Genomic DNA, 27,168 nt, shown 5'->3' on the forward strand with positions numbered 1-27,168 from the left:
ATACGCCACCTTACCACAGACTCCTCCTCAGCCGGATTGGAAGGTAATGGCTCTTAAAGAAACATTCTCTCTGCATTTTTACGCATCTTTGTGATTTACGCGCACGCCACGCTCTTGCGCGCACCCACGGGCCAATCAAACACCTGATAAATTATCCAGTGCATATTATAACAGAGGACAGATGATCAACTGACGAACGATGTTGCAGAACTTTTGCATCCTATAAAAAAAGAACAGAATATGCATCCTAATTTTAATCTGGATTGGAGCACCAGAGGTCTGTAATATGATCCAGTGGGTTATCTTAATTTCATACCACAATTTTATGGATGCATTTAAAATGTACTTTAATTCTGTCATGCCAGAATATCCAATTACAGCTAAATCATACATGTTGCAGAGAAATTAGGGTTCCAATGCATGGTATTTAATCTGACTGCTTTGATCCAGCCATTGCTTTCTTTCTTTCTTTTTTTTTTTTTTTTTTGCAGAGTGGGTCTGGATGTGAGTGAGCCTCGGTAAACATAAGGTGGTGCTATCTTTAAAAGCGAAAGCTCAGGAAGGGGTGATGTAATGTGTTCCCAGACAATGATGTCATCGGTTGAGACACAGCAGGATTTAAAGTGACAAAGGCATCTCCAGTGGATCCATGCAATTCTGCACAGGTCCTCTCAGAGGCCTGAGTCTGAGCACAGGGGGAACCCTCACTGAGGATGGGGGTGGTGGACTGACATAATTCTTAGCTTTTCACTTAAAATCAGTCTTTTTTTTATTTATTTTGCGCATGGTGGGTTTATTAATCAGGATATCTGCATTACAAAAGACACGATACAGTCACATTAGCAGGGTTATGTTGCCAGACAAAAAGAAGCCATCATTTCCAAACCTGTGTTTAATCCAAATGGAATGAGTGTTTGCCCTAAAGTACAGACATTATACATAGCTTTTAATGTCCTCCAAGAACCATAATAAATATGAATATTAAGCCTGTCAGCCAGTTTGCACCAAATGGAAATGTTCAAGTTTAACTGATATTGTGCATGTGTTGTGTGTTTTTCTAGCTACTCAAGTGAGATCAGAACTTCTTCAAAGTCCACCTGACAGTTTTCTCATCCCCCTGAAACTTGTTATTTAAGTTAAACTAAAGCAGCCAAAGTTCTTTTTACAAACTTGTCCTTAATACTGTTACTCTCGGCTTCCCAAAGGATGCACTTCGAAGCACTCCTCCACCCTCATGTACAAAGCTGGATAGGCTGATGGAACGCTTGTCTTCTTTTTCTTGCTCATTCTCATTAATCACCTTACTTAAACTGGTACTTTTCTTCAGTTCTTCACATCCCTCTTGGTCTACTTTCCTGTCAACTGGCTTTTTTATCGCCCTGTGTTCCTCTTTTGTCTCTGCACAGCCACTCTGTTGCCACTCAGAATCAGTGTGCTCAACACAAGCAGCAGAGACAGCTTCTATAATCTGCAGCTCACAATCTTGAATTGATCTGTCTTCTAGCTTTTTTGGAATTTCTTGAATACATGCCGAACGTTCTGAACTTTCCACTTTTCTATCTTTCACCTTTTCAGTTTGTTGTTCCGCTGTTAAGTGATGACGGGAATCCTTTCTAACTTGTTCAGGTGATGATGCAGGATTGCTGGTTGTTTCTTTTAGAACGGATTCACTGATCAACAAGTTTTCTTCTTCTGGATGAGTTGATATCTGAGCATCACTCTTGGTTATGTCTGAGTCTGAGATACTGATGTCGCACGCAATCTTGTAGAAGAGTGAAAGGTTGTCCTTCATTTTCTCCAAGCTTTCACTCACTGCTGAGGACATTCCATTTGAATCAGTTGTGTCATCCAGAGAAGTCGCCTGAGTTTCCGAATCTGCATTTTCCTCACTTGGTACGGTCTCCAAAGGAGATACTTGTAAAGGTGTGAACCCATGCCACTGTTTGGTGGAGAGAAACCACTTAGCTCTCAAACCTGAGGATCTGACATCAAATTCATTGTCATCCTCTGGAAATTCGTTCTGATTTTTCTGTTCGTTGTAACCTTTAAATCCTTTCCCTCCATCTTCCTGGTAGACAGTCATGGATGAGATATGACATGGTGAAGGCTGGCGTTCGGTTTTTGTCTTGGCAACCCCTTTTTTCCCACTGCGCTGTGTTCTGTTCCCAGAATTGTTAACCTCTTGGTGCTCCTTATCATTATCTTGAGATTTTGCATCAAGGAACTGAACTTCCTCACAAAGGCTTGAATTCTCATCGCTGCTTCTAAGTCCTTTGTGTTCTGAAAGTGTAAAACAGAGCATAGTTTGTTGGAGTAATCTTGAGTTGTTTGATTTGTGTGGGTGAGTGTTCCAAAAGTACCTGCTTTCGTTTGCAGTTTGGATTTGTCAGGGAGAACCTGGAGAAGCCCCTTCTCCTGTCTCCTGGTTGAGTGTTGATCGTCTGTTGTGGCCTTCTCCCTGGCTGCGCTGGTAGATAGACAACAACTTATGTGTGATTCTTTCAACAGTGTGAAGCACACGCAGGAATAACATTGGAAGTGACAAAGAACGCCGAACCTCCTCATGACTCTTTCTCTGATTCTTTCTACACGTCGAAGTTTAGCATCTCTCTGTTCAGGGTTCAGATTAAAGTTGGGATCCATGTTGTGCGTCGTTGGGGCAGAAGGTAGCTCCTCTGCCTGTTCAATGCACACATTACAATCACGTTGCATACAATTATTTTCCTCCATATAACAACACTTAAATATGTCTTTGAGATTGTGTGGAAGACAGTCAAGGGATTTTACATTGTTTTACCATATACAACTTATAATTTACATATTATATCCAGCTTTGGTCTTGATTACTCCTATATATTAAGTAGGGAAGTAATCAATTCACTGTTTGGACTCCTAATTTTTTTTATATTAAATAGATGTCAAGTCAATCTTTGTGGTTTGCTGCGCAGTATTAATTAAATTCTATTTCAGCTTTATAAGATTATTAAATCAGATATTAATAAAAACTCAAATGTCTGATTTAAAGTGAAATAATCTATGCGATATTTTGATATTGATTGTGCATGCATGTGAATGCAGGCATGCATGTTCTTTCGTACCCTTACATTCAAAACCTTTTCTTCTAAACCTCTTAGGTCTTGGGTTTGAGTACTTGAAGCTTCAATTCCCTCAGCTTTGCTCATTTCCAAAAGTGACTCCATCTTGAATCCCCTGGATCCTCCTTGTGGTTGCTTTCTGCTTGTCTTTCTAACAGGGTGTCCTTGTTGCGTCTCATCTGAGGGTCTGATGGGATCCAGTCCCTCCAGCAACAATTGTCGTGATGGTTTGTCCAGGAGTTTTTTGCTCTGCTCGGGTAGTTTCTTCTGCATTTCAGGTGGGATCTGCTCAGGCAGTGAAGTATGGAGCTCAGCTGGAGGGTCCTCCACAGAAACTCGTCTCGCCACAAGAGATGAAGGTAAAACAGCTGTAACAACTCTTGTCACCCTTAGGGGGAAGGGGGGCTAAGAAATTACAGATAGATTAGCAGTCATTATATGTGACTTACTGTATTTTTAGTAGGTTACAACAACAGCAGATTTGACAAACCTCCCCGTTTGCTTGTGAACTTTGACTTTGTATACTCTGATTAGGGAGTGGAGGTTTATTTGTTACCCTCTCCTTATTCCTTTCCATCCTCTCAATCTGCTCCTCTTCACTCATCTTTAGGTTTGTCTTCTACAGGAGAAACATCCTTAGTTTGTGTAATTGATACATGAATTCTGCAGCTCACACGCATCACTGCTTGCATTTGACTGTTTGCAGGAAAACTGTGATGGCTGCTTTTATGCTGTTCATCATCTGCACATTTATGAGCTGAAGAATAGTTGTGCGACTGAACTGATTAGTCTTTGGCTCCTTCTCCTGTCTAAAGATGGAACTGCAACATACCCTAATTGCAAGGGAAATGCAAGATTCAAAGAATTGGAATTTGGCAGTTGCTGCAATGAGGAAACATTCGATGACTGTTTCTGTGGTTAAAAGACTCACTTTGCTAAACAGCAGACAGAGAATGATAACAAATCTAACCTTGGTTGATTGGTTGCTTGTGTCTGGTGGGATCCTTTTCGATGTAAATTGGGAATCTGAAGATGACGTAGAAACAGAGATTTTAAGTAAATAAAGCGGAAAGAGAGGTGGGTGGAGGAATAGGTTGGCAGGAAGGGGATGATTTAAAAATATGAGGGAGGAAGGGAAAAACAGAAGAAAGTAATTCCATCAATGTCAAACAAATTCCATAAAACCTATTAATTACACATTTTATGAAGTATAATAAGTTACATCAAGATATTTATATTTCTGTTTTGATTAAGCACCAAACATGATTTTACCAACCAGATATGTCTCTTTGTGCTTTCACATTAAGAAGATCAGGCTGGCTGTTTCCTATTCTGTTCACAGGATCAGCAGCAAGGCTATATATTCCCTGAAACATAAGAAGAGGAACAGCACGATTAAACTTGGACATGCTTGTCAGGCAATAAAAACATACACATTCCTATTTCCCACCTCATATGGGGACTCTGTCCACCCAAAGCCCTGATGGTTCTCCTGCAGCTCCAGAGGTAAGGGCGGTCGGACTGGTGGCTCGTGGTCCATGTCCTGCAGGAGTTAACAGTTATAAACAACCTATTTGAACATCATCTCATCAATGAGTGATCTGTCATGTTAAATCCAGAGGAAACATTTTACAGCCACCTAATTAAGACAGCTCACCAGTGAGCTATGTGGCCTTTCCATGGGAGATCCAGGAGATCCAGGATGTGGAGCCAAAGATTGGAATGCTGAAAGGAGAACATAAATGTTCTGACTCTTTTCTTTTGTAGTTGTTCATGATCCAAGAAATCAGGAGCACTTTTTAAAAGTGTTTCAGTTAAAATGACCTAGAATTGTAGGCAAGACAACAGACAAACAACTAACACAACAAGTTTTACATGCACAATAGTGCTACTTTATAAAAACGAAACAAGCATCACATTCTAAAGGGGAACATATTTAGTGTGGCCTTAGGATGAGATAAACGAGAAGGAGACTAGCAAGATTATCGTGTGAGGCGAGATGTATGCTGTGCTGCTCACTGTGATGTCTCTGTACTCTCAGCAGGAAACAAATGTGATCTCTGTTGACTCTTAATCCATCAAGGATGTCCTCCATCATCCACAGTTCCCTCTGAGCCTGAGATTGCTCCTAAACAGAGAAGATAAATCTGTGACAAATCCTTTGACACAGGTAAGTACAGAGATTCACAATTTATAGTTTGTTGGTCCACAATACATTTTTGATGATGCAAATACAAGAAATGGTTAATTCTTTCTAGTTTCATACTTATAAAACACACTTTTTAAATTTAATTAAGTTTTTTATTTTAACGGTGATTTTTTTTACTGTTTTTTAACCAAATCCAAACTATGTGATAACGGCTTAATTAAGGTTGGAAGCTCTTGTGTATTGCTATTTACATCCAGATTTTAAACAATTCAGCCACCCCACTATTATTTTTACCCACATTTTGGAAATACTGTAACCAAAAGATCCATTCTGACCAAATGCCTTCATTTAAGCGTTTGGAGATTTCCGGTGTGTCATAAAAAGTTACCTGTGGCATTCCAAAATTACAGATGTGCTGCAGGTGTGAACGGATAACAGACAGTTCACTTTCCATTCTCTCATACTGACTCCACACCCTCTCCATTTCCTGAATGTAAAAGTAAAAAGGTTTGTGCACAATCACGATAAACAAAAACAAAAAAACATATAAAAGTTGAATATTTTTTTGTCAAATTTTGTCTTGATTGAAATTACGAAGCAGATTCAACAGAAATAAGTACAGTAACTTTAATTTTTGTTCTTAACTGTTGTTTTGTTACACACCAGTGACACATCACACATTCTCGCCCGGATCGTGACCAGCTCATCCTGTAGCAAAGCTTTCTGGGTCAGAACTTCTTCAAGTGCCCGTGGCCCCTGGTTCTTCCAGTCTTCCACCTGAAGTCGAGAAACTTCCAACGCACACTGGACACTGTCCTGAAACACAAGAAACCTCTTATTTATCATACTTGTTCTCTCTTACATTAATTATCAAATTGGAGAAAATGTCTTCTTCCTTTTATATTTTTCTTAAAATACGTTTGACTTTTTTCATCCTCTTAGCTTATCTATATACTAAATTAGCTTAATTATTTTTTCCCCAGATAAATAATATTTTCAATTTGTAAATACATTTAATCTACCAACCTTATCAATTTGTAGCTGAGCCAGTTCTCCGGAAAGAGACTGTAACAGCTTGTCGCACCCACACAGCCTTGTCAGCACAGCCTGAAGAGCAAAAATCCGACTCATCTTTTCTCAAAAAGAAATGTGTCATTCATTTTTGAAGGCTCCACTGCATTCTGGTTAATTTCCAGTCGTGTCTTAGGCAGACATCACTCACATCTGCATCGCTTTCAAGTGGACGGATTGGAAGCAGTTCCCTCGGGTCCGGATTTGAGGCCTATGAAATTTTAAAATGTATTGTTACAGTTTTTTCTGAAATTTCTATCATTAATAATACAAATGTGTATTCGATAAAGAAAAACTTTATTGATTTTTTTTAGAGAACAGAACACAAGCTGCACAAACTTGAGTAAGCCACAACCACATTTTAAGTTTATCCCTCAACAAATTTAAGGAAATAAAATGAATACAACTACTAGTAAATACACTGAATTCAATTACCGGTACATCCTATACTTCCAAAAACAAAAAATGTGATTAGGTTTTAATAATAAAATAAGATTAGACACAAAATATAAAATAAAATCTATTTTAGCACAAAGTAGCATTAAATTGCACTGAACATAACGGCACGAGAACAGAGCACAGATCAGCCAGCATGTCTGTACCATAGCTGCCGGTAGCATACAAGCAGATACGAAGCTGCGCTGGTGGTGTTGTTGTGGGTGAAGAGCATGTGCAGCTCGTGATGAGGGGGGTAAAGGGGGCAGTAAGTCTGCACCAGTAGAGAGGCTCTAAAGGAAGATACAGCAAGTATATAAAAAGAAATCCTCTCATGCTTGACTGAACGTACTGTGCATTTGTGCAGCGTAAGTTAAAGCATGTTTGAATTAACAGTCAAATTATGAAATAGCTGCACAATTTCTGAAAATTTTTGAATGAATGTCTTTTATATTATTGCATTATTTTAAATAGTCACCTTGCCCAGAGGCCTTCGTCCACTAGCTGCATGGTGGACAGCCCCGTATATGGGTGCAGGCTTTGAAGAAAGAAATAAAAAACAATCAATCTGATAAAATCGTAAAATTACAGATATCTTGTAAGATTTATTTCTTTTAAATTTTTTTTACTTTGTACAAATATTCAAAATGAAGAATGTGCTTTGAAGAATGCTATAGTAGATGAAGTATACTGAATTAAAGAGTTTTCTTAACCTAAGTTGTGCAGAACAAGTAATTTTTCAAGCTGCCCACCTTTAACATATACAAGCCTTTTTACCACATTTTCAAGTCTCTGATCGATTAATAAAGACATGTTTAGCTTTTTATGGTACATTAGATCAAACTTGTACATATTATGAAACTGTCGTTGAACCATATAAGGTAGCCAAACAAAGTAACAGCAAGAAAACTTGATTCAGTTTTTGTGTTTTCCAAACTTCTAAAAAATAAGTTCTCACCTTGGTTTGCCACCTTTCAGTGACTGGAGTGGTTGGTGCAGATTTGTATTCTGGCTTTGGTGAGGCAGGTGCATAGTACAGGGTCTGCTGCACAATAACTGGGTCATCACGGGGGCGAATGTCAACGCGTCCCATGGGCGTATGAGGTCGTGACCCCAGCTGTCCTCTTGATGTTAAAGAATTTGCTCCACTGATTTCTGTTGGCATTGCTGTGTTTTCATCAGGAGGAGAATCCTCCTCCATGTTTGGACCTGCAGCTCTTCTGCTTGAAACTGTAGGGCTTGGTGTTCGGTTTGAAGGGCTGTGGAAAAACCAAAATATGAAAATTGAAAGCAAACTTCTTTTGCTTTGAAGTGGATGATTTGTCATCCGCTTTACCAACCTTCTGTTTCTGTGATGGATGTTCCGCCTGCCCCTCTGCTCCGAGTGTGACCTCCCCACTCTTCCACCGAGGTGGCTCGGTTCACTCAGGGTTCTGCTGACATGCTTGTGTTTTTGAGAGGGACTCAGTTCATCTGAGGGAGATTTGGGAAAATCTACAGATTCTGTGCTGGCACTGATCAAGGTAAAATCCTGATAACTCGAGCAGCGCCTGTAAGGATCAAAAACAACAGAAGGTTTGTTAAATAACAATCATAGACATTCTCTTTTATCAAGGAAAAAAAAGTCCCCCTCACAAGCGTGAGCTGTACCTATTAATTGTGGCATCCAACTCCATTGCAGCAGATTGACTGAGGGCTCGAACCCAACCCAACATGTCCTCCTGAGTGTCAGCACTGAAGAAGTAGGAGCGCATGCCCTGATGCACCACCTTTAGGACAGATGTACAAAAGAAAATAGGCTAAATGAAACTTATCACTGATAAAATACATGTTTGCTGCCCCGCGCTCCAAAAACTACTCTTATTTGCAAATATTTGCTTAAAGTTACCTATTGATTTTAGGAAAGTCTCATAGTTTGCCTGGTTTGGCCTTAGGTTGGCCTGATTATTGGTCAACCTGTCCACATAGGTCTCACAGCAGCTGGGGTAAGGATTTTAAAATTTGGATTTGCAGGATTTTTACCCAAACTCCAATTGACTTACAGAGCATTAGTTCGCCTGTAATAATGGATTCTCAGAAAACATTTCCACCATGAAACATTCCTGACTCATGCAAAGTACAGTAGGAGCTCCACCAAGAGTTCTCAAAATATCCAGCAATATTTTATAAAAATTAGGAAAACATTTCAAGACCCATAAAAAGCGTGAACTTTGCAAACTTTCTTAGCTTCCAGGTTTTAGAGCTTCACAGCCTTGGGATTTCTAACGCATACACATTTAGCATGGACTTTGATTCCATAACAATAACAATAATAACATGCAGGATACCTTGAATGTAAACTTTCTGTTTTTGCATTCCCTTGGTGTGCAGAACAGGATTTTGTAGCTTGGTAGAGGGATGCTGCCCAACACCGACTCTTCTCGGCTATCTGAGGACACAAACGCAGTGTGAAGAAAAAAAACATTGTTCATAGTTTTTAATTAAGATAGAAACATCCAGCTGTCACCGCTCCTACCTTTATAGTAATAGAGGCAGTAGTTTGAGAGCACAAACCATCTTCTCTTCCAAAGCTTCAGACCAGAGCTATCCTGCCAAAAAGACAGTTTTTAAGGTAAAAATACAATATGGAAACTTTCAGACTGTTTCACATGAAATTTGTATCATTGTATGTTTCATTATAATTATTTAAAAAATGTACTTTTTTGTTTAGCCATCCCCTAATGACCACAGGACAGTTAGGGTCTCTTTTGGCAGCCTGACATCTCTTCCCAAACGTTTGAACCTTTCCATCGTTTTCCTGTTTACAACATGACACAGAATTAAAAGCACACAATGACACTTGCATTTTCTTTAGAATAAAACAAATTCAAAAAAAGGAAAGCAAACCGTCATGACAGGAAAGTAGGAAATTGTGGCCACACTAGATGCTTGGCTCACTCTGTCCTGGTCATCCATTCTACACAAAAACATTCAGAAAAAAAGTGTCAAGGAGTGAAAAAAATTCAGAAAAGTGAACAAGAAAAATATTTTTTCTTAGTTGCCAAAGATAGATGAATCAATTCCCCTTTCTAGCCACATGTGTAATAAAACAGAAGTTCCTAGCAGGACTTAGCAACAACCCCCAGTTGCTACCCATATACCGTACAGTAGGCTTGTTTTTGCAAAGATATAAGACCTTACCAGTGCACTCTCTTCTTGAAAAAGCAGCCAGTCACTCCCAGCATTCCCAGGAACATGCATTGCATTCCCATAATGTTGAGATTTCTTTTCTTCTTGTTCAAAAATTCATCAATTTAATGTGGTGCTCTCCCACTTGCTGCAAAACTCTCCCACAATTCTATTCTGAGCCATAACAGGCCAGCGGACATCCCCACCATGGAACTGACAGGTGACAGCTGCGTCGCCGTGGTAGCAGGGAGGGGCCCCGAGTGTGTGAAACTAATCTGGCAGTATGGGGCAGGCTGGTATGAAGAGGCAAGGTCCGAAATGTTTGCTAGACTGCAGAACTACATCGTGTGGATGGAAGAACTAAAATGAAATTGTATGCTGTGAGGACAGAGAAGTCGCATATTGAGTTCATGTTTTCTCTTAAAATTTAATCAGCTTATTTGCTATAGTTCCATTTGTCTCATACATTAGGTATCTGTCACTCCTATATTCATATATAGGGATAATTTATGTGAAATTTTTCTGCCTTGTTCTAAAAATTAAAAACTATTCCCCAATAAATGTAGAAATATAACAATTTGATAAAATGAAACAATTAAAAAATTAGTCCAAGTGAATCTATTTTAAAAAGTAATGTTATTACCTACTGCAATTGTGAAAGAATATTTTGTGAGGGTAGTCAATAAGCACTCTATTTAAAAAAATCTGGACTCGGTCTGATAAGAACCGGATTATGACAACTATGTCAAAATATGAAATGTAATAACCCAGTAGGGGTAGGATTGTGTTATTTTGTTTCTTCCCACTCTTTTTCAAGCAATAAATCAAACTCTACTTGACTTTAGTTACATTTGATGAATCGAATGTAACCTAAATGTGTTTTTTATGTATTACTGCAAAAATCTGTATATATGATTACCAATATTCCTTCTTTGTTATATCTGTGTCATTTTTTTGTTATAATGACTACAATTAATACTTCAAATAATCAAATCAAATCAAATCAAATCTTGAAATTTGTGCTTTTTTGACCTTTGTGACACACAAATGAACCCATAGATAAGAACATCATGAGAGTTTTCCCACACTTGCCACAGGGTTTGGTAAGGTTTGGCATCAGCAGTCTGAGTCTAAATCAACCACAATCTCCAACCCGCAAGCCTCGGAGTAAAAAGGATAACAACAATCGCCTCTTTGTGAGGAATCTGAGGCAATGAACATCTCTGAAGCTGCTGGGGGTTCTGTGGGTGTTGGGAAATATTCTGAAAATCTCCTCCTTGATCAGAGAGGGTTTCTTACTGAGAGAAGTTGGGACTTAAAATGCTAAAGAGGGATGTTGGGGAGGACAAACGGAGGGTTTGTGTATGACACAGAGTGAGCTTTGTGACGCCCGAAGACTCTGAAATGTCATGTGAAGCTGGACAAGGATTATGTTGAATACATTTGCTGGGAAAATAATACTTTTTGTCTAAAGCAAACATTTGCATATCTTTGACTATCTCACAGTCAAACAAAAGGCCAAAATGAAATTGTCCCTTATGAGAAAAAATTGTGATTTGAACACCAATCCACTGTTAAAAATAATAATTAATGATTTTACACAAAGTAAAATAATAATAAATGAGGAAGTACAGCCTCACATGGAAAAAGGGTGCCTGCATTGTTTCAGGCAGAGATGATATATCATATCAGCACCTTTGCTTCACAGTACTATGAGATACAAGCACCAGGAACACAAACCAACTAAAAGTGGTTAACAAAAAAAATGAAAGATAAGTTATTAAAAATGACAATGTTGATTATTTTAAAAGCTGCCATAAATTACCATACCTTAATAGTTTAGCTCTCCTGCTGTCTACTTTCAGATCCATCATTGGTTTTCTTCCTCACAGAATCCTCTGGTATGGCTGCCTTTAAGCCCCTGTTTGCCTTTAGGCACAACTCTCCTGTGCTATTCTTTCCATGTACTGATGAAGCTGTCTGTCTGCAGCAAACAGTTTGACTTTCTTGAGATGTGGAGTGAAATGGGTGTTCTACCTACGCTCCTTTGCTTTTCTGTTTTCTAACAGTGAACTCTCTGTAAGCCTCTTTCTCATCATTCCTTCTTTGTCTCTGTCCCTCCCTCTTCTACTCTGTCTGCTCCTGATAATCTGTTAAAATGAAGTTCATCTTGTAAGAACTCTTTTCAAATTATTTATTTATTTGTATTTGTATTATTTGTATTTTTCTGTTTGCTTTCTTACATTGAGTTTAGAAGTCATGGTTTTCCATCAGAACATGAAAAAAAGGACATTTCGTTGAAATATTTTCTTGTTTTTAGAGGAATTTGACCTAAAATGCTGTAAATTTGAAATTGGGTTTAATACTTATTTAACATTTGACATAGTTACTCATTAAAAATGTCAAATATTTTTGAAAAAAGTAAAGTTTAAACAAAGATCTCTAAATTTAAACTGGCGACACTATAAATGAACTGTTTAAATAAATGTTTGTCTTTTCAGTCTAAGTAAGCTTTTTGAGATTTATGTTGTCTTCGTAGAGATTATTAAACTCTGGACTCATTAGTATTCAACTGCAACCTCCACTGACCAACTCCCAAGGGTACAAATCTAAATGCAGAATTAGTTTGCTTTACTGACAAAAGGTAAACACAATTAAGAATAAAAAGTTTTTTTCTTAATTACAGACGCCTTGTTTTAAGTTTTTTTCTATTTTTTTTTTGCTATGTGAATAACTGATGAAGAAACTTTTAATAGATATGCACTTTATTTCATTCAATGAAAACTGTTACAAACTAAGTTTTTGTTAGAACACACTACACAATATAAAAACAAAGTCCTTGTTACGGCTGTGTCCGTATTTGGCCCCAATGTTTTTACTGTACGTCCTTCATCTGCATGTAGATTTTGTTAATGTAATTTTTTTGTTTTATAAAAGATTTCAGTGTATTTATGTCGGTCTGTCTCCTTCTTGCTCTCTCATTGTTTTAGTAATTAACTGATCTCTTTTGGCTTGAATTAATTCTCCTGTGATTTTAAGTTTCTTTGCTTCATGTTCTTTCACTGCTGTAATGACTAACATATCTTTTCTGCTCTCTGGATTTTCGGTCCGTTAATTTTACCCTGTTCTGTCAATGCTACAGTTACTGATGTCAGAACTGATTTTCCACTGTTTTTGTGCTTATCTGTCTCTTTTGTCAAAACCGGTTAGGGCAGATAATTGGTCTCACATAGCCTGCTTTTCCAGGAGGTTTCTTTCTTTTTTTCATTCAGAGGGAACTGTACTCTCCATTGCCACACCTTGTTTGGTTACTGTGAAGAATTACTCCAAAAACCTTGACAGGTATATAGACTATGATTAAAATCATTAAAAGACAACATTGAAGTTACAGGATATTTGTCCCATGAATTAGGAACTTGTGCTCCTGAATATGTTCATCACACAAATAAAGGGGATTTAATTCACTTGACTTGTCATCTATTGTACGGATTAATGTGTTATAAAATACTTAAGTGCTTTCAGTTAAAAGATGTTTTTTTGCCAAAAGCATTTTTTGAGGGGGTGAGAGCAGATAGCTAGCAGGCCTCACGAAAGCAGGCATTACCAAACCACCAGAGGAAAATATCAGAAGCATTTTAAGAGGTGGATAAGAAAAGAGAAGTCAGGTGAAAGGTTAAGTTCTTTCACTGAAGACCTGCCTAGTGGAGGTTAAAACACTGAAATGTTTACAAAATGCGGTAAAAGAAAATGTAATTCTTAGTCAAGTCTAAAATCTGTGCCTGCAGTTTTATGAACCCTTACATATTAACAAAATTCAGAGGACTTATAAATGGTTTTAATTACTGATTAACCTGTGCGCAACCTGCAGATCGGAAACTTTGCCTGTTTAAAAAAATGGAGTTGATGTTTCCTCGCGACCCTGAAAGTGACATAGCTGGTTAAGAAAATGGATGGATGGAATTCATACTAGTCTACGTTTATGTAATAAAGTGGTTCACATCTCACTGTAGAAACATGTTATCAGAACTACAAAACAGTTGTTTATTACAATTTTGACTGCAAAAACAGGAATTGATAGTAACTTTTTAGAGTTAGTAGATTGAAGGAGGAATCAAATTGACTTGAATTTTGATAAATTAAATTTTCTCTTGAGTTTAACACAAAGTCATGTGTGCCTTTATAATAAAGGATCTTTGTATGCATCAAACATCCAATCTGGAGCTCACTCCAAAAGTTAAGGAGTTAAGTACACATTACATACAAGTGAATAGAAATTAATGTTTACATTTGCCTTTAAAGCTCACGTGCCTTGGATGGACCACTTGTATCCTGGATAGGCTTCAGGCACCCTGTGATCTTAAACAGGATGGGTATAAAAAACCGAGAACAGATGGATAAAAGGATTAATTACCTTGACATCCATTCCTCCCTGGGTGTGTCACTTTCATTATCATTCTCTTTGGGTTGAATCGGTGAAGTAAGCTTTAGGATGAAATCTATTTTTTTCTATTTGGCAATAAAGAGGCAAATAAAAAAACAAATACATGGAACTATAAAATCTGGCACTGATGTTTAAAATCCATTTATTTTGTGTTCTTTTTTTGTGATGTACTATCTAAAAATATGCAGCAGGTGGCGGTGTTGAAACATTTTTTTTCATACATCTTCTGACACATTTTTGGTTCCATTAGGAATTCACGTAGCAAAAGTCAGAGTTTTGACAATTTCTACATAAACAAGAAATAATGAACTAACAAAAGTACTACTACCAACAAATGCACGTTTAATATTTTTTTGGGCAAGTAGAGGGAAACCAAGTAAAAAGGCTTTAAAACTTTTAGATTGAGAAACAAACCACTTCAGACCTAGATAAAATCGTCAAAACTGTTATTTTCTCAAATTTAAATTACGTTTGACTTTTAATTAAGTTTGTGGATGCATTTTTCAAAGAACTGTTACAAATTGGTCTCTTGTATAAGCAGACATTTGTTTGTGTTTGGAACATGTGTTTGACAAAAGCAAATCTGCTGAACAAGCACACCGGTGGAAGCAACGTATTATTAATTATGAATCCATGTTGGAATTTTAAAACGCGCAGCAGTACCATCTCTGTTAATCTGCTCGACCCTTGATGGTGGCTGTGTTTCGCCTAAGGATGTCAGCGGGTCAAAAGAGACGATACCATGGGAGGAAATGATACGCTATTTCTGATCCAGCCTTTCAGTGCAAACTTCCCAAGGTGCAGCACAAATGTAAACATCAAACTCGTAAATTTTGTATGAGGAGAAGCTGGTGACACATTATTCATCTAAATTTGTAATTGCAAATTTAGATGTTCGTTTACAGTGCACATGCACACATCACTGAACCCCCCCTGATGACATGTGACACTGCGGTGAAGGTATCACTAGTGCAACTTTGGTCATGGCACTGCCTATGAATTACAACCATTTTACATGCCTGACATAAGTGAAAGCATGCTTTGCTCATGAAGGAACAGCCTGAACACAAAGCTAGGACACGGTTTAAAGTGTGGAAAAAAATCCAGAAATAGATGACAAGAATACCTCCTCCAAATCAAAAATTATGTGTGCTAGGTTGCCAATTTATTACAAATTGTCTTTCCTTCTCGGCATAGGACAATCAACTGTACATGTTTAGCCAGTCTTTGAAAGTTTGCAAAGAAAAAAAATTATATCATAGATACAAAAAAAAGGATGCACACAGTTCACAGTTATTTTTTAGATTTAAAACAAATTAAAGTTGTTTTTCTGCTTTGCAGCTTTTATTAAAAAACTAAAGATTGTTTAAGTCATGATTTTCAAATATTTTTTTTAATATGTATTTTAAAAATCTTTAAAAAACCTAACAAAGTTTTTTTTTTATTGTCAATTTGCTTACATCTCAGGGCAAAAATGTATTTTATGATTTAGAATAATGAAAATAGTTATGTGGACATATTTATATAAAAATGTATCAGTTTGAAAAAAATATTTCAATCAAACCGTGATCAGTTATTTTAAGTTTGATATTTCTATAAATAGATCTCTTTTGTCTGTTTTTTTTCGTGTGTTTTCGTTTTGATTGCTTGAAATATAAATTCCAAATCAAAATCTCACTTTATATATCAAAGTGAAAATTAAGAATTACTTGTTGAGTTTTTACGAAAAGATTTTTTTTTTTAAAAGGGGTGGATTTTGACTCCAGAGGGGTCCAAGGGTATCTGCAGCAAATGGAGAATAGAGTTTGATTGTTTATTATTTCTGTGGGGAAAACGATAGCTGTCAGAGTGCTTGAAATATTGTCACAAACATGGTGTGTGATTGTTTACTGTAGCCTTATTTAGTAAATGTTGATGGGCTTGCCCGGTGAAGGTGACAGCTGCATTGTGAACGCCTTAACAGTTTGCTGTTGTGACCTACTTTCATACAAATTATCTTTGTATAAAGTGTAAACATTAATCGTTTTTTGTATAATTTGTTTTTTAATCACTTTAAAGTCATATAAACATTTATAATTACTTATTTGTACTTTTATATTACAAAAAAAGTGAAATTTTACATATATTAACCCTTGTGCTATCTTATATGACCCCACCCTTACATTGACGTGTTCTCCCTACCATGACAAAGGTGGAAATATTTCATGAAATCCATGGACACCAGTGAGGTTCACTAATCATTGAAGAAAAAAGGTTCAGCGCTCTGTCTAGTGGGTCTAGATGACCCAACTCCCAATGTTAAAGTGCCTAGGATAGCACAAGGGTTAAAGCTGGCATGTTTTCTTTTTGTATTGTTATACTTTCTAGTTTATAGAATAGTTGAAGAAGATGAAGATGGAACAAACTGGAAAAAGTATGCTAATTTTTGTTTTTTTGTTTAAGCACATGCAGATGTTAATTTTACAAAAGACTGTTACTATTTTTTACTTGAAACAGTATCTATTGACAATATACAATCAAAACATATACAGTACCTGATTTTATAGAGAACACTGAAAAATGTCCTTGTCAGAAAAAGTTAAATAATAAAAAATGCAAGATGTTTTTTCAGTTGGTTAAGGGGAAGAAAATCTGCCACTGGAACTAATAAAAGTAAGTTGTGATGTCCTGGGCTTCTAAGCCAAAAATAAATCATGAAATAAATACTATAAATGCTCTGGTAATTGGAAATATGCTCAAAAAAGAGTATGTGTACCTTTTCCCCCAACTATATCTATTTTAAAGTGCTACAACAGTCCAAATATCCTTATTTCTAAAGACTAGAGCAACACATTTTGGGGTAAATCTGTCTTAAAATTAAATGTAAATGATCTGTCCTGCTATTGTTGAATACACGTGTAATGTGGAATGAGTTAAATAAGATCTTCCAATTTACATATATCAAAAAAAGTTTGTTTTTGTGAAAAAAGTCCATTCAAAGTAGAGATTGCTTTAAAAAGATGTTATCAAGATCAAATGACTCAACAAGATGTATCGTCCAAAAACAAGTCGTTACATCTTAAAGTTTTGTCTTAAAACAAGTATTGTAAGATACTTATACTCAAACTAGACAAAAAGACTTGAAGCATCAAGAATGTTAAAAGGCTTTATATAATCAAGAGTTTACAAAGCATTTGAGCTTTTCCATAACTGCTGAATGTGTTAACAGAGGGATACATTCAATTTAATTTTAGTCCTTAATTACACAAAAACAGTGATCAACATCAAAATCTGACAAGATATTCCTTTTTTTCATGCTTATTTATTTAGTTTGAACTTCCAACTTGCAACAAAATATGTTTAATGCCAAATTGTAATAAAATAGAATTTCTGCCTAAATTGAAAATAACATTATAATGCAAAGTTGTCACAATCAGCTCAAACATTTTTGAGCCACAATTATTTTACAGTGTTATTACCTTTATAAAAACTGTGTAACTGCAGAAAAAAAAACCATTTTAGAAAACCTTTTTTATAGATACTGCAACGACAATTCTACCTTTTTCTTTACTTTATCACGTTTATTTATTTAAGTAATAAAAAATGAGGAAAGTCAGTTTTTTGCTTAGCTTTTTATTTAAACATTGTTTCTTTCTTTTTTTCAACAATTTTAACTGATAAAAAAACACAATTTCATAGGGTTTATGAGTTGGAGTTGACACAGACAGGCACTTTGGGGTCAAAAAAAGGTCAACAAAATGACATTTATAGTATGTCTTTCATTTAAGCTTCTTTCTTCATGATTGAACACTCTGACTGCATCCCCAACCAGAAGCCTGGCATCATTTTTTCTTTGAAGGAACTCTTGATCTGCTGCAAAAGTATAACTTCCTTTCCTCCTGTGTCTTCTTTCAGATTCTCCACTGCATAGAAATGAAGCAAACCAGCAGGATGATCGAGATAAACACCTATTGTGGAGCATTCAGGGACGCCTCTGATCTCCTTGTTTTGACCTTTGTGCCATGCTTGATAGCAGGAGCCACTCCATCCAATACCCCAGGACTCCTCGTTGTCTCCGAAGCCGCAGGGTCCATCGGTGTTCCGCCTTCCTGCTTGCTCACATGCGACTCCAACCACCACCCAACCGGAAACCTCCACCTCCCAGTAACCTCGAAAACCCAGAATGCCATCTTTGCAGAGGACCTTCCAAAACAAAAGAGTGGAATTCTAAGTAACTTTTATTGACGTCAAAGTAATTTGCTCAAAGTTTAAAATAGCAAACTGATTACACAAATTCAACTAACCAGACTTTACCTGTTAATAGTACAACTAAATATTTAACACATTTTCATCAAAATGGTTTTCTGTACCTGTGGGGCATACTCATATCTCTCTGGTCGTTCTAAGACTGGACAGATGGCATCATCAGTCTTTCGGACCACTTTAGCGCCATCCTTTGCGATCCACAGCGCCCTATTGGCAGTCTTGTCATCCAAGGACAAGGGAATCCAATCTGAAAAGATGTACACAGATGTTACTTCAAAAGAAATCTGTCAAACTAATAAACAAGATATGCAAAAGGCTCACATTTGATGAGATCTGCTCTGCATTTGGGTTCAGGAACGTTCGGCTCATATGTTGGACTCTTTTCTGAGGAATAAAATAGCAAATTTATAATTATATTTTAACAAGAAAACCAGTACTAAATAACCTAAAGTGGCTGCCCTACCTGTAGAATTGTTTCCAGAGTTATTTTTTGTTTTTGCTGGAAAACATAAAGAAATCCATGAAATAAAAAGATGACAATTACGCTATATACCTAAAAAGTGGCTGTTGAATTAAGCTGAAAAAGGAAACTACTTTGTACGTATAAAATACATATATAAAATAAAATATAAATAATTAATGTTATTTTAAAAAACCTCAAAGTGCTTTCTGGTTGCTGCAATGGCGATGTCATACTTTGGTGTCGGGTGTTAGCGTGCAGAAGGCTATCCTTTTTTTTTTTTTTCTCAGTGATGTGGATCAGGTGCAGGGAACACTTAAACCTCACAGCTTTAAAATGTCAACACTGACACATACAAGTTAAGACTTTCATTTATCAACAGCCATCATCACTCCTAAAATAATCTGCCAATAAAATCTGCATGTTTATACACCTCAGTCATTTTTTTATGGCAAAAGCAGTAATAGCCGTTAACTTAAAAAAATAACTAAAAAAAACAATGAAGTTGGGGTTAAATGCATTTATTTTAACATCATAAAGTTAGTTTGACACATCTAAATACGGGGAAATTTATATCTGTGCTGACTGGAGACTGAATGAGACTGTGTTGCCACCTGTTTGTACAGACTGGAGCACAAGGTGATGAAAATAACTGATTTGTTTGACCTCATTACAAAGTGACACCAAGCATTTGAGCAAACTGCCAATAAGATGCTGAAAGAGGAATTATTGCAGTTCAGCTTCAGACTATAATTACACAAAAACAACACTTAGACATGTGTGAAATGCTCTAAATGCAGACTTGTACACTGTTGCAGGACGGCGATAAAACCAACAGACAGTGTAAAATGATGCCAGGAATTATTGTGCTTTCCAAGCAGACATAAACTTCAGTGACCTGTTCGGTCCAGACATGGCTGAGAGAATGATAAAAGGCCTTGCTGGTGCTAGTGCAGAAAAAAAGTCCCTTTTTTCCAGATCTCTGTATACATCAGAGCTATTTAAAAGTTGTTTTAAATATATTGCTGTTTTTTAAATGGACAAAATTTGTAAATGAAAAGCAGAGCTCACCTTTATCTGATTTCCGGCTGTCAGAGATAATTCTGGTGGTGTTGGGCATGTTGGTTCCCAAGTTTGGCTTCACCCCTTCCTGTGACTGCTCCGTCTTGTCTTCCCTTATTTCTGGTCTCAATGACTCTTTTTCATTTTTAACACAGTAGGATACCTTAAAACTGTTCTTATATACCTTCTAATGTAGTACATATAGGTTAAGAAGTATAGCTGGAGGTGTAGACAAGTGTAGCACAAAATTTGCCAATAGGAAAGCAGGGGAAGGCTGGAGGTTTGTAACCAGAGCTGCAGATAGGTTTTTACCTTATAAAGACCAAATGGAGGCTTCTTGGTCACGTGACCTCAGTTCTTGGTTTTAGGACACTGATAACCAAGGAAACCCTGCCTTTTTCTTTACGCCTTACAGCCATAGATCCTGTAACAGGAACACATTCGTTTTCAGGGTGGAGCTCCTAACATCCATCTATCTTTCATGTTGCTCTAAACATATACTACTTCAGAGTCTCATGGACTATTATTATCAGCACCAATGTGAAAAAAAAAACCAGCAGCTTTTATTTTCAAAAATAACAAAGAAGATGATGCTGCATCCTTCTTGTAAATCTTCATCACCGACAACACCTCAGTGTGGTTCTGGATTTAACCAAGACGACTCAGAGGAGGGCGATAAAGTCAGCACAGGGTGTTATAAGAAGACAGCTGCCATCTCTATCTGACATATATAGTTTCAAATGCCTGTACAGACTTACGAAGATATCCATCACTGTTCTCACCTGAGTTTCTTGTCCAGAAAGGCCTGCCCCTCCAGACTCATGAACAGTTTTCACCCAGTCACAGCAAAACAGAGACAGTAATGACTAGAGTTTTTGTGATATTTATTATCTGCTGTTGTTTTTATTACTATGTTAGTTTTTGCGCCATGGTAACAAAGCAATTTCCCTGTTCTGGGCTCAATTAAACTTCTATCAATCTATCTGGACTAATGGCCTAACATGGACCTTTATTAACATTTGATTTTCACTGCTTTTCATTAAACAATTGATGTTCAGTTGGATGCTGCTTTTTAGTTTATATCAACAATTTCTTCACACTTTTATTTTTCATCACAAAAATTGTCTCTCCAATTTATCTGTTTGCTGCACTGTCACAACTGTTCTGTTATATTCTATTCTACTCTATATACATTTTTTCTGTTAAGATATAATGATTTCAATTAGGATACAATGAGTTAAAGTTGTCAAATGTCAAAATTTGTCAATAAATTACTTTAAATTGCCCCATGAATTTCTGATGATTTTTTGCATGTTTCATCCTAATCAGTGCTGAATTATTTGTTGAATGATGTGTGAAAACAAAGAACAGGATGAAAAATTTTCAGCTTTATTTGATAGGAGAAACGTCAGAATACTGGACCGGGCCAAATAGAGTGTTAGGTAGAACAGCAATTGCTTCAGAAGAACTCAAGATGGGTTTTTACGTGTTTACCTCAACAATAAAATTAAACATTTTAACTGATTACAATCCAGTCCTACATTTGATTAATATTACAACTATGTAATAATGTAGCAGCCACTAAATCTTAACCAGTTGAAAACTGTATCATCATGTTAGCAATTCACTATCACCATGGGTTTAAAGCACATAAACTGGATTAAAATCAAAAAACATGTCACAGGTCATAACTCTTTTTCTCGCAGCTCTCGGCTGCAGTTTGTGTCACAAGTGTTTACTGATCCCGGCACTCTGCCCAACTTCATTTCAAGGCTGCCTCGTCCTTCTTATGTTCCCGCCTGCCCAATCCGATGACGAACTCCAACTCTGACTGCTGTGAAAGCAATAAACGGGGCACACTAGCGTGTTATAGTGTCAGACGTGTCCAGAGGGAAAGTCATAAAAGCTCAGGGCTAAAGCAACTGTGGATAATGGGTCTGCAAGTCTGTGTAAGTTCCATGGATGCTCTTTTATGTGGACACTATTAGCTTTTGGATTTCAGAGCTTCAGTGAAAGACAAACCAAAGTGGACAAGAGGATAAAAGCACATTGGTTATTACCTCCACAAATAATTCTGAAATAATTTGTAATTGTGTTATGATTTACTTTGATTATTCATAAAATGCTTCAAGTTTACTAATAATGACATTACCAGACTTTAAAATCAGCAGAAACCAACAAAACTACAAAGACGATCATTATTATATTACTAAAGGCTAAACATCTAATAGATGTGATCTTGTCACTCTTTTAGAGGATGTAAATGCTCTGGCTGGAAGTGTTTAACAAAGCCTTTTTTTCTTGCCTTTTATTTGTAATATTTATGTGTTACTACAAAAGAAATTAAATAAATGCCAACAAACTGCGGTTATTAAATAAAACAGTTGTAAAAAATCTAACAATGATGCATCTTCTCATATATGTTCAAACAAAAATCCTAAAATAAAAATGCTCAACTTTTTCTAGACAGAACAGCCTTTAGGTGTCCATGAATTCAGCCAAATAAAGCAAAACAAGCTGCTGATGCATTTTTTTAAGCCATATCTGCCTGTGAGCTCATGTGGGTCAGTGGGTCAGGTGCTGACTTTGACATTTGTACCGCTAGTTTGATTCACCAGCAGATGTGGTACATTTGTCAGAGAACACATCATCTCAGCATACTGTTCCATAATTTCACTTAGGGGCCCCTTGGTGTGTTTGCATGGAGGGGGGGGGGGTGTTAAACCTTTAACACCCCCTTTCCTGTAGGTATATAAAGACGAAGTCTGACAGACTGACCAGTTAATATTGACAGACACCAGCATACACAAAAGACAAGACAGAGACAAAGATGCCGACCAGAACTCCCACTGCAAGAATCATGCCTGCAACCAGCAAACATGGTGAGTTTGGATAATTAAGACATTGAGAGCTCAATTCTTCAGACTTGTGTTCAATAATTATAACATTTGAGATGTTTACTTTATGCATTATGTACAATTTTTCCCCATATAAATATTGAAAACTGAATAAATCATGATGCACAGCACAAAACTGAGACCAAATTGACTTTCTTTATTACCATACAGGAAAGAAACGAGAGGTTTCTCCAACAAGTGAGTATGTGAAGTCACATTTATTTTTAAAATATTTAAGATGTATTTTCACACCTCTTTTTTTTTTTTAACACTCAGTAAAAATTCCAGACTACGAACCGAACATCTCTGAGCCCACGTGCAGAGCTGATCTTCTAAAATGTAACTCTTGTTACCAAATACTTAACAATTAAAAAAAAAAAAATTCATATCATATACTAACTCCCGGTTTTAAAATGTATTCTATACATTTCCACACAGATTGGATTAACCTTTCCCTGGACGAAAAGACATCCAGTAAAATGCTGTGGATTACTGACAGTGCTTCTTCAGTGTCACGCAAGACGGATAATCAAATTTGTCCTGTTCTGGACAGGCCAGAGAGATATGAGTATTCTCCACAGGTACAACTTTGATTAACTTCAAAAGGAAAAATCCAAGTTACTATCAAAGTAATACTCCTTATTTCCCTCCAAAGGTTCTTTGCAAAGAGGGCATCCAGGACTTCAGAGCTTACTGGGAGGTGAAATACACAGGATGGGTTGTTGTTGGAGTTGTCTATGAAAGGGCAGGAAGGAGGGGAAGCGACGGATCCTGCGGGCTGGGAGAAAACGAGCACTCCTGGGGACTGGGGTGGTGTGGATCATGCTATCAGTTGTGGTTCAATGGCAACAACACAGAAATTGGGGACATTCCCCACTGCAATACCATTGGGGTGTACCTTGATCATCCAGCTGGCGTCATGAAATTTTATGTGGTGAAAGAGGAGGGAGAGGGGGCAGAGAAAAAGAAAGAAGCCCAACTGTTGCAGCAAATTAAAACCCCCTTTAAAGGAAGACTGATGCCGGGTTTCTGGATAGGACAAAGTTCCTCGTGCTTGCTTGTTGAAAAAGAAGAGTAATCGGAGTGACTTTTTTTGTTGTTGCTTGACCTTTTTTCAATAAATGTATAAATAAATGTATTCTCTCTTTCAGTATTAAAATGTTCAGATGCAGCTTGCTTTGTGAGCATTTATTTCCACAAATTCTCCCACTTACATTGATTTTTTTTTTATTAGTTTTTTTTATTAGTTTTTTAAAAATTAATGCCCTGTCACAGAATTATGAAATTGGGTTGGAAGAAATAGTGCTAACCTTTTTCATTTGCAAATTTGTTTGACGATAAACTATCAAATCTAAATAAATAAATACAAAATCTCTAAAGTCATGAACATAAATTTGTTAGCACACCAATGAAAAATACATATACAGATAGTTAATTGTTTTTTTTTCATGCAAAAACATTGATGCAGTCAAATGCAAGGAAGAAGAGATCACTTCTTTGTTGAAAAAAAAAGGTTTTATGTCTTCAGTAAATGTGGTTTCATGGAAAATCTTTATCATAAATAGGATATTTTTAAAATAAAACTGTCATTTCATATTTTTCTTTACATGTCAATTATTTATCAACGCTATTTGAAGCACTCAGAGTTGGCAACACCTCAAGCTCTCAATCTTCAATCTTCATGATCCCCTGTTAACACCAAGATGTGGAGCCAAAAGATACGACTGTAAACGTGAAAGAAGATCCTAGGAGGTGATAAACAAGAGCAGAAGTGAGTACACAAATTCAAACACTGAGGACACGCTTTATTGGCTTTACAGAAGACAAAAGGTCTGGTCCTTGGGCCAAGTGGGACAGTCTGTCCTGGCACTGGGTCAAAGTGGTCTAAATTCATTACCAGGTCATCCCAAAGACTAAAAATGGGACAAAGTATCTAACTGCTTCACACTCAACACGTTGGTTTCAGAGAACTGCAGCTCCATTCAGTGGATCTGTAAATCTGGAGAAGAAACTTTGCACAGGTGTGTAACCTGCTGATACAATGGTACATTCTGCACAAACTCTTTTAATGGGAATTTGCATTTTTTGTTTGTTTGTTTATTTTTATAAAACTGTGTATAAAGCCAAATAAAAGTAAAAAATAGTCAATTCGAATAAATTCCTTTTTAATTCTTTTTTAGTTTGATTTTTTTACAGAAGTCCTCACTGATTCTAATTAAGACACAGTCTTTAAAAGTAAGCACTACATTTATTCTTCATGGTTTATGTTTAAAATCTACAAGGTAAAGCAGTATAAAATCCCATTTAAGATTTATAATTTTAACTGAGACTTTGTTGATCCACATAGGGCAAATATTATTTCAGAGAAGCTGTAAATGATATGAGTTAAAAAAAAATTCTGTTGGGTTAGTTACTGTTGGGAACATTACAAATAAAACTCTTAACTGTTGACTGTGAGCACCACTGCTCTTCTGTAGTCCAATAAACGGTTTTTTAAAACCAATCCATGATGGAGAAGAATCAAAGATATCCAAGCTGTTTCTCCATTACTGTCACAAGCTCCAGTACTTGTTACATAAAATACACATTAAGTATTTATTATATTCAACCATAAACTGGTAGAAGATCTACATCATATTTCTGCAGGTCCAAAAAACTTTCAGAAATATACAATCTGCTTTTAGGTTTAACCCTTGTAAGATCCCAGGCACTTAAACATTAGGAGTTGGGTCATCTAGACCCACTAGACAGTGCGCTGAACCTTTTTTCTTCAATGATTTGTGATCTTCACTGGTGTCCATGGATAACATGAAATCTTTCAACCTTTATCCATCTTGTCATGGTAGGGAGAACACGTCAATGTAAGAGTGGGGTCATCTAAGATAGCACAAGGGTTATGTAAAAAGAATATATAAATAAATATATTTCTAGTATTTTATATATATATATATATATATATATATATATGAAAAAAAAGAAAACACCTAGAAATCTACAAGGAAGCAACTGTTTTAATACTGTCAAAGTATGATAATTTTCCAATATCAAGTTTTTAATTGATGTGGCTTATAAAAGTAGACATTGGATCTACAGTGATCCCTTGCTATATCACGGTTTACTTTTCACGGTTTCGCTACTTCACGGATTTGGATTGTGCATTGTGTTCTGCATTCTGATTGGCTAAAAAGTCACTCAGCGAGTAGCTCAAGAATGGGACCCTTTGATGAGCCGTTCATTACAGTTCTCCAACATAATCGATGGGGGCATGTCGGTGTAAGAGGGTCTTTAGCAAAGAAGAAAAAATGGCGACAACAACTGCCTATCACTATGTTCCTCTCCCGAAAAAACACACCTGCAGCTGCACCGCGGGCTTCAAAAGGAAAAAACGCTGCAGAGGATGCAGCGGCTCAGTATGAAGAGCAGTGAAAAAGAAGACCGGAGTCACTATCTGTCCCACTGTACTTTTTTATTTTTTTCATAATCATTTTAAATTTTCCTCCGTTTAATCCACTCGGGTCGCGGTGGGCGGGGCTAATCTCCGCAATTTAAAGCCTTTTGTTTTTATCGATGATTGAAATTATTATTTGACAGCACACTACACAAGTTATTTGTTGAAAAAACGTTTCTAAAGTACTTTTATTTGTTAAAAAACAATTGATTTAGCCTGTTAAATGGTTTGTTCTTTCTTTTCAATGTATATTAGTGAATTTCATTGTATAATAATTGTAAAAAAAATAAAGGTTTCTACTTCACGGGTTTCGCTTATCACGGGTTCTATTTGGAACGTAACCCCCGCGATAATCAAGGGATCACTGTATTTGTAATGATAAACTTTGTCTCCATCTCCTGTTTAGAATAGAAACTACATGGGCCAACAAATGAGACGTCTACATTACATATTATTGATACAATGTTTCATTTACATTTCTAAAACATATAAGATATTGGACTTTAACTTGGTTTTGGTATTTGGTTGAGATGTGTTTAATGAAAGAAACCAAAAACAGAAGGAGGATAGAGAATTAGGGAAAAATAATGGTAAAACTTTATATTAAAATTCCTTAACAAGCTTTTTTAACGCATTAACAAGCATTATAATAGAATTTTTAGGGTGTTAGTGAGACATTTATTATTACAATAAGTCT

General features: G+C 36.5%; 3 protein-coding genes and 1 long non-coding RNA gene across 7 annotated transcripts; 2 read left to right on the forward strand and 2 right to left on the reverse strand.

The window, feature by feature from the left end:
• Window positions 1–2,124: 2,124 nt before the first annotated feature.
• Window positions 2,125–11,925, reverse strand: LOC105356552 (pleckstrin homology domain-containing family A member 4). Of its 2 annotated transcripts, none has more exons than XM_011488092.2 (23): window positions 11,749–11,925; window positions 9,637–9,706; window positions 9,449–9,547; window positions 9,266–9,338; window positions 9,078–9,178; window positions 8,401–8,519; window positions 7,709–8,300; window positions 7,229–7,288; window positions 6,918–7,043; window positions 6,467–6,526; window positions 6,271–6,351; window positions 5,908–6,060; window positions 5,633–5,731; window positions 5,115–5,223; window positions 4,753–4,820; window positions 4,546–4,638; window positions 4,372–4,462; window positions 4,066–4,121; window positions 3,586–3,714; window positions 3,105–3,500; window positions 2,558–2,679; window positions 2,361–2,462; window positions 2,125–2,280 (listed from the first exon to the last, which is right to left on the reverse strand). In XM_011488092.2, exons 1-22 carry the CDS (start codon window positions 11,790–11,792, stop codon window positions 2,387–2,389), a joined length of 2,817 nt encoding a protein of 938 aa, XP_011486394.1. In that variant the 5' UTR covers window positions 11,793–11,925; the 3' UTR covers window positions 2,125–2,280; window positions 2,361–2,386. The 2 variants fall into 2 exon arrangements, with proteins under 2 accessions (XP_011486394.1, XP_020567804.1); XM_020712145.1 differs by having other exon boundaries at window positions 3,099–3,500.
• On the forward strand, window positions 3,343–6,027 carry LOC105356551. 2 transcript variants are annotated; one of them, XR_910667.2, is made up of 5 exons: window positions 3,343–3,454; window positions 4,438–4,601; window positions 5,137–5,265; window positions 5,655–5,751; window positions 5,911–6,027. It is a non-coding gene; the product is annotated as an uncharacterized LOC105356551 (long non-coding RNA). The 2 variants fall into 2 exon arrangements; XR_002292506.1 differs by having other exon boundaries at window positions 4,438–5,265.
• A 6,068-nt stretch (window positions 11,926–17,993) lies between the features above and the next one.
• On the reverse strand, window positions 17,994–21,281 carry LOC101158640 (tripartite motif-containing protein 16-like). Of its 2 annotated transcripts, XM_004080331.4 has the most exons (5): window positions 20,136–21,280; window positions 19,068–19,103; window positions 18,926–18,988; window positions 18,709–18,851; window positions 17,994–18,541 (listed from the first exon to the last, which is right to left on the reverse strand). In XM_004080331.4, the coding sequence occupies exons 1-5, from the start codon at window positions 20,182–20,184 to the stop codon at window positions 18,122–18,124; spliced, it is 711 nt and encodes a 236-aa protein (XP_004080379.1). In that variant the 5' UTR covers window positions 20,185–21,280; the 3' UTR covers window positions 17,994–18,121. The 2 variants fall into 2 exon arrangements, with proteins under 2 accessions (XP_004080379.1, XP_020567807.1); XM_020712148.2 differs by lacking the exon at window positions 19,068–19,103 and having other exon boundaries at window positions 20,136–21,281.
• A 1,562-nt stretch (window positions 21,282–22,843) lies between these two features.
• Window positions 22,844–24,194, forward strand: LOC101160361 (stonustoxin subunit beta). Its single transcript, XM_023949161.1, has 5 exons — window positions 22,844–23,008; window positions 23,195–23,221; window positions 23,300–23,362; window positions 23,462–23,604; window positions 23,679–24,194. Exons 1-5 carry the CDS (start codon window positions 22,957–22,959, stop codon window positions 24,099–24,101), a joined length of 708 nt encoding a protein of 235 aa, XP_023804929.1. The 5' UTR covers window positions 22,844–22,956; the 3' UTR covers window positions 24,102–24,194.
• Window positions 24,195–27,168: the final 2,974 nt, after the last annotated feature.

The sequence above is a fragment of the Oryzias latipes genome, chromosome 19, assembly GCF_002234675.1.
Source record: "Oryzias latipes chromosome 19, ASM223467v1".
NCBI lineage: Eukaryota > Metazoa > Chordata > Actinopteri > Beloniformes > Adrianichthyidae > Oryzias > Oryzias latipes.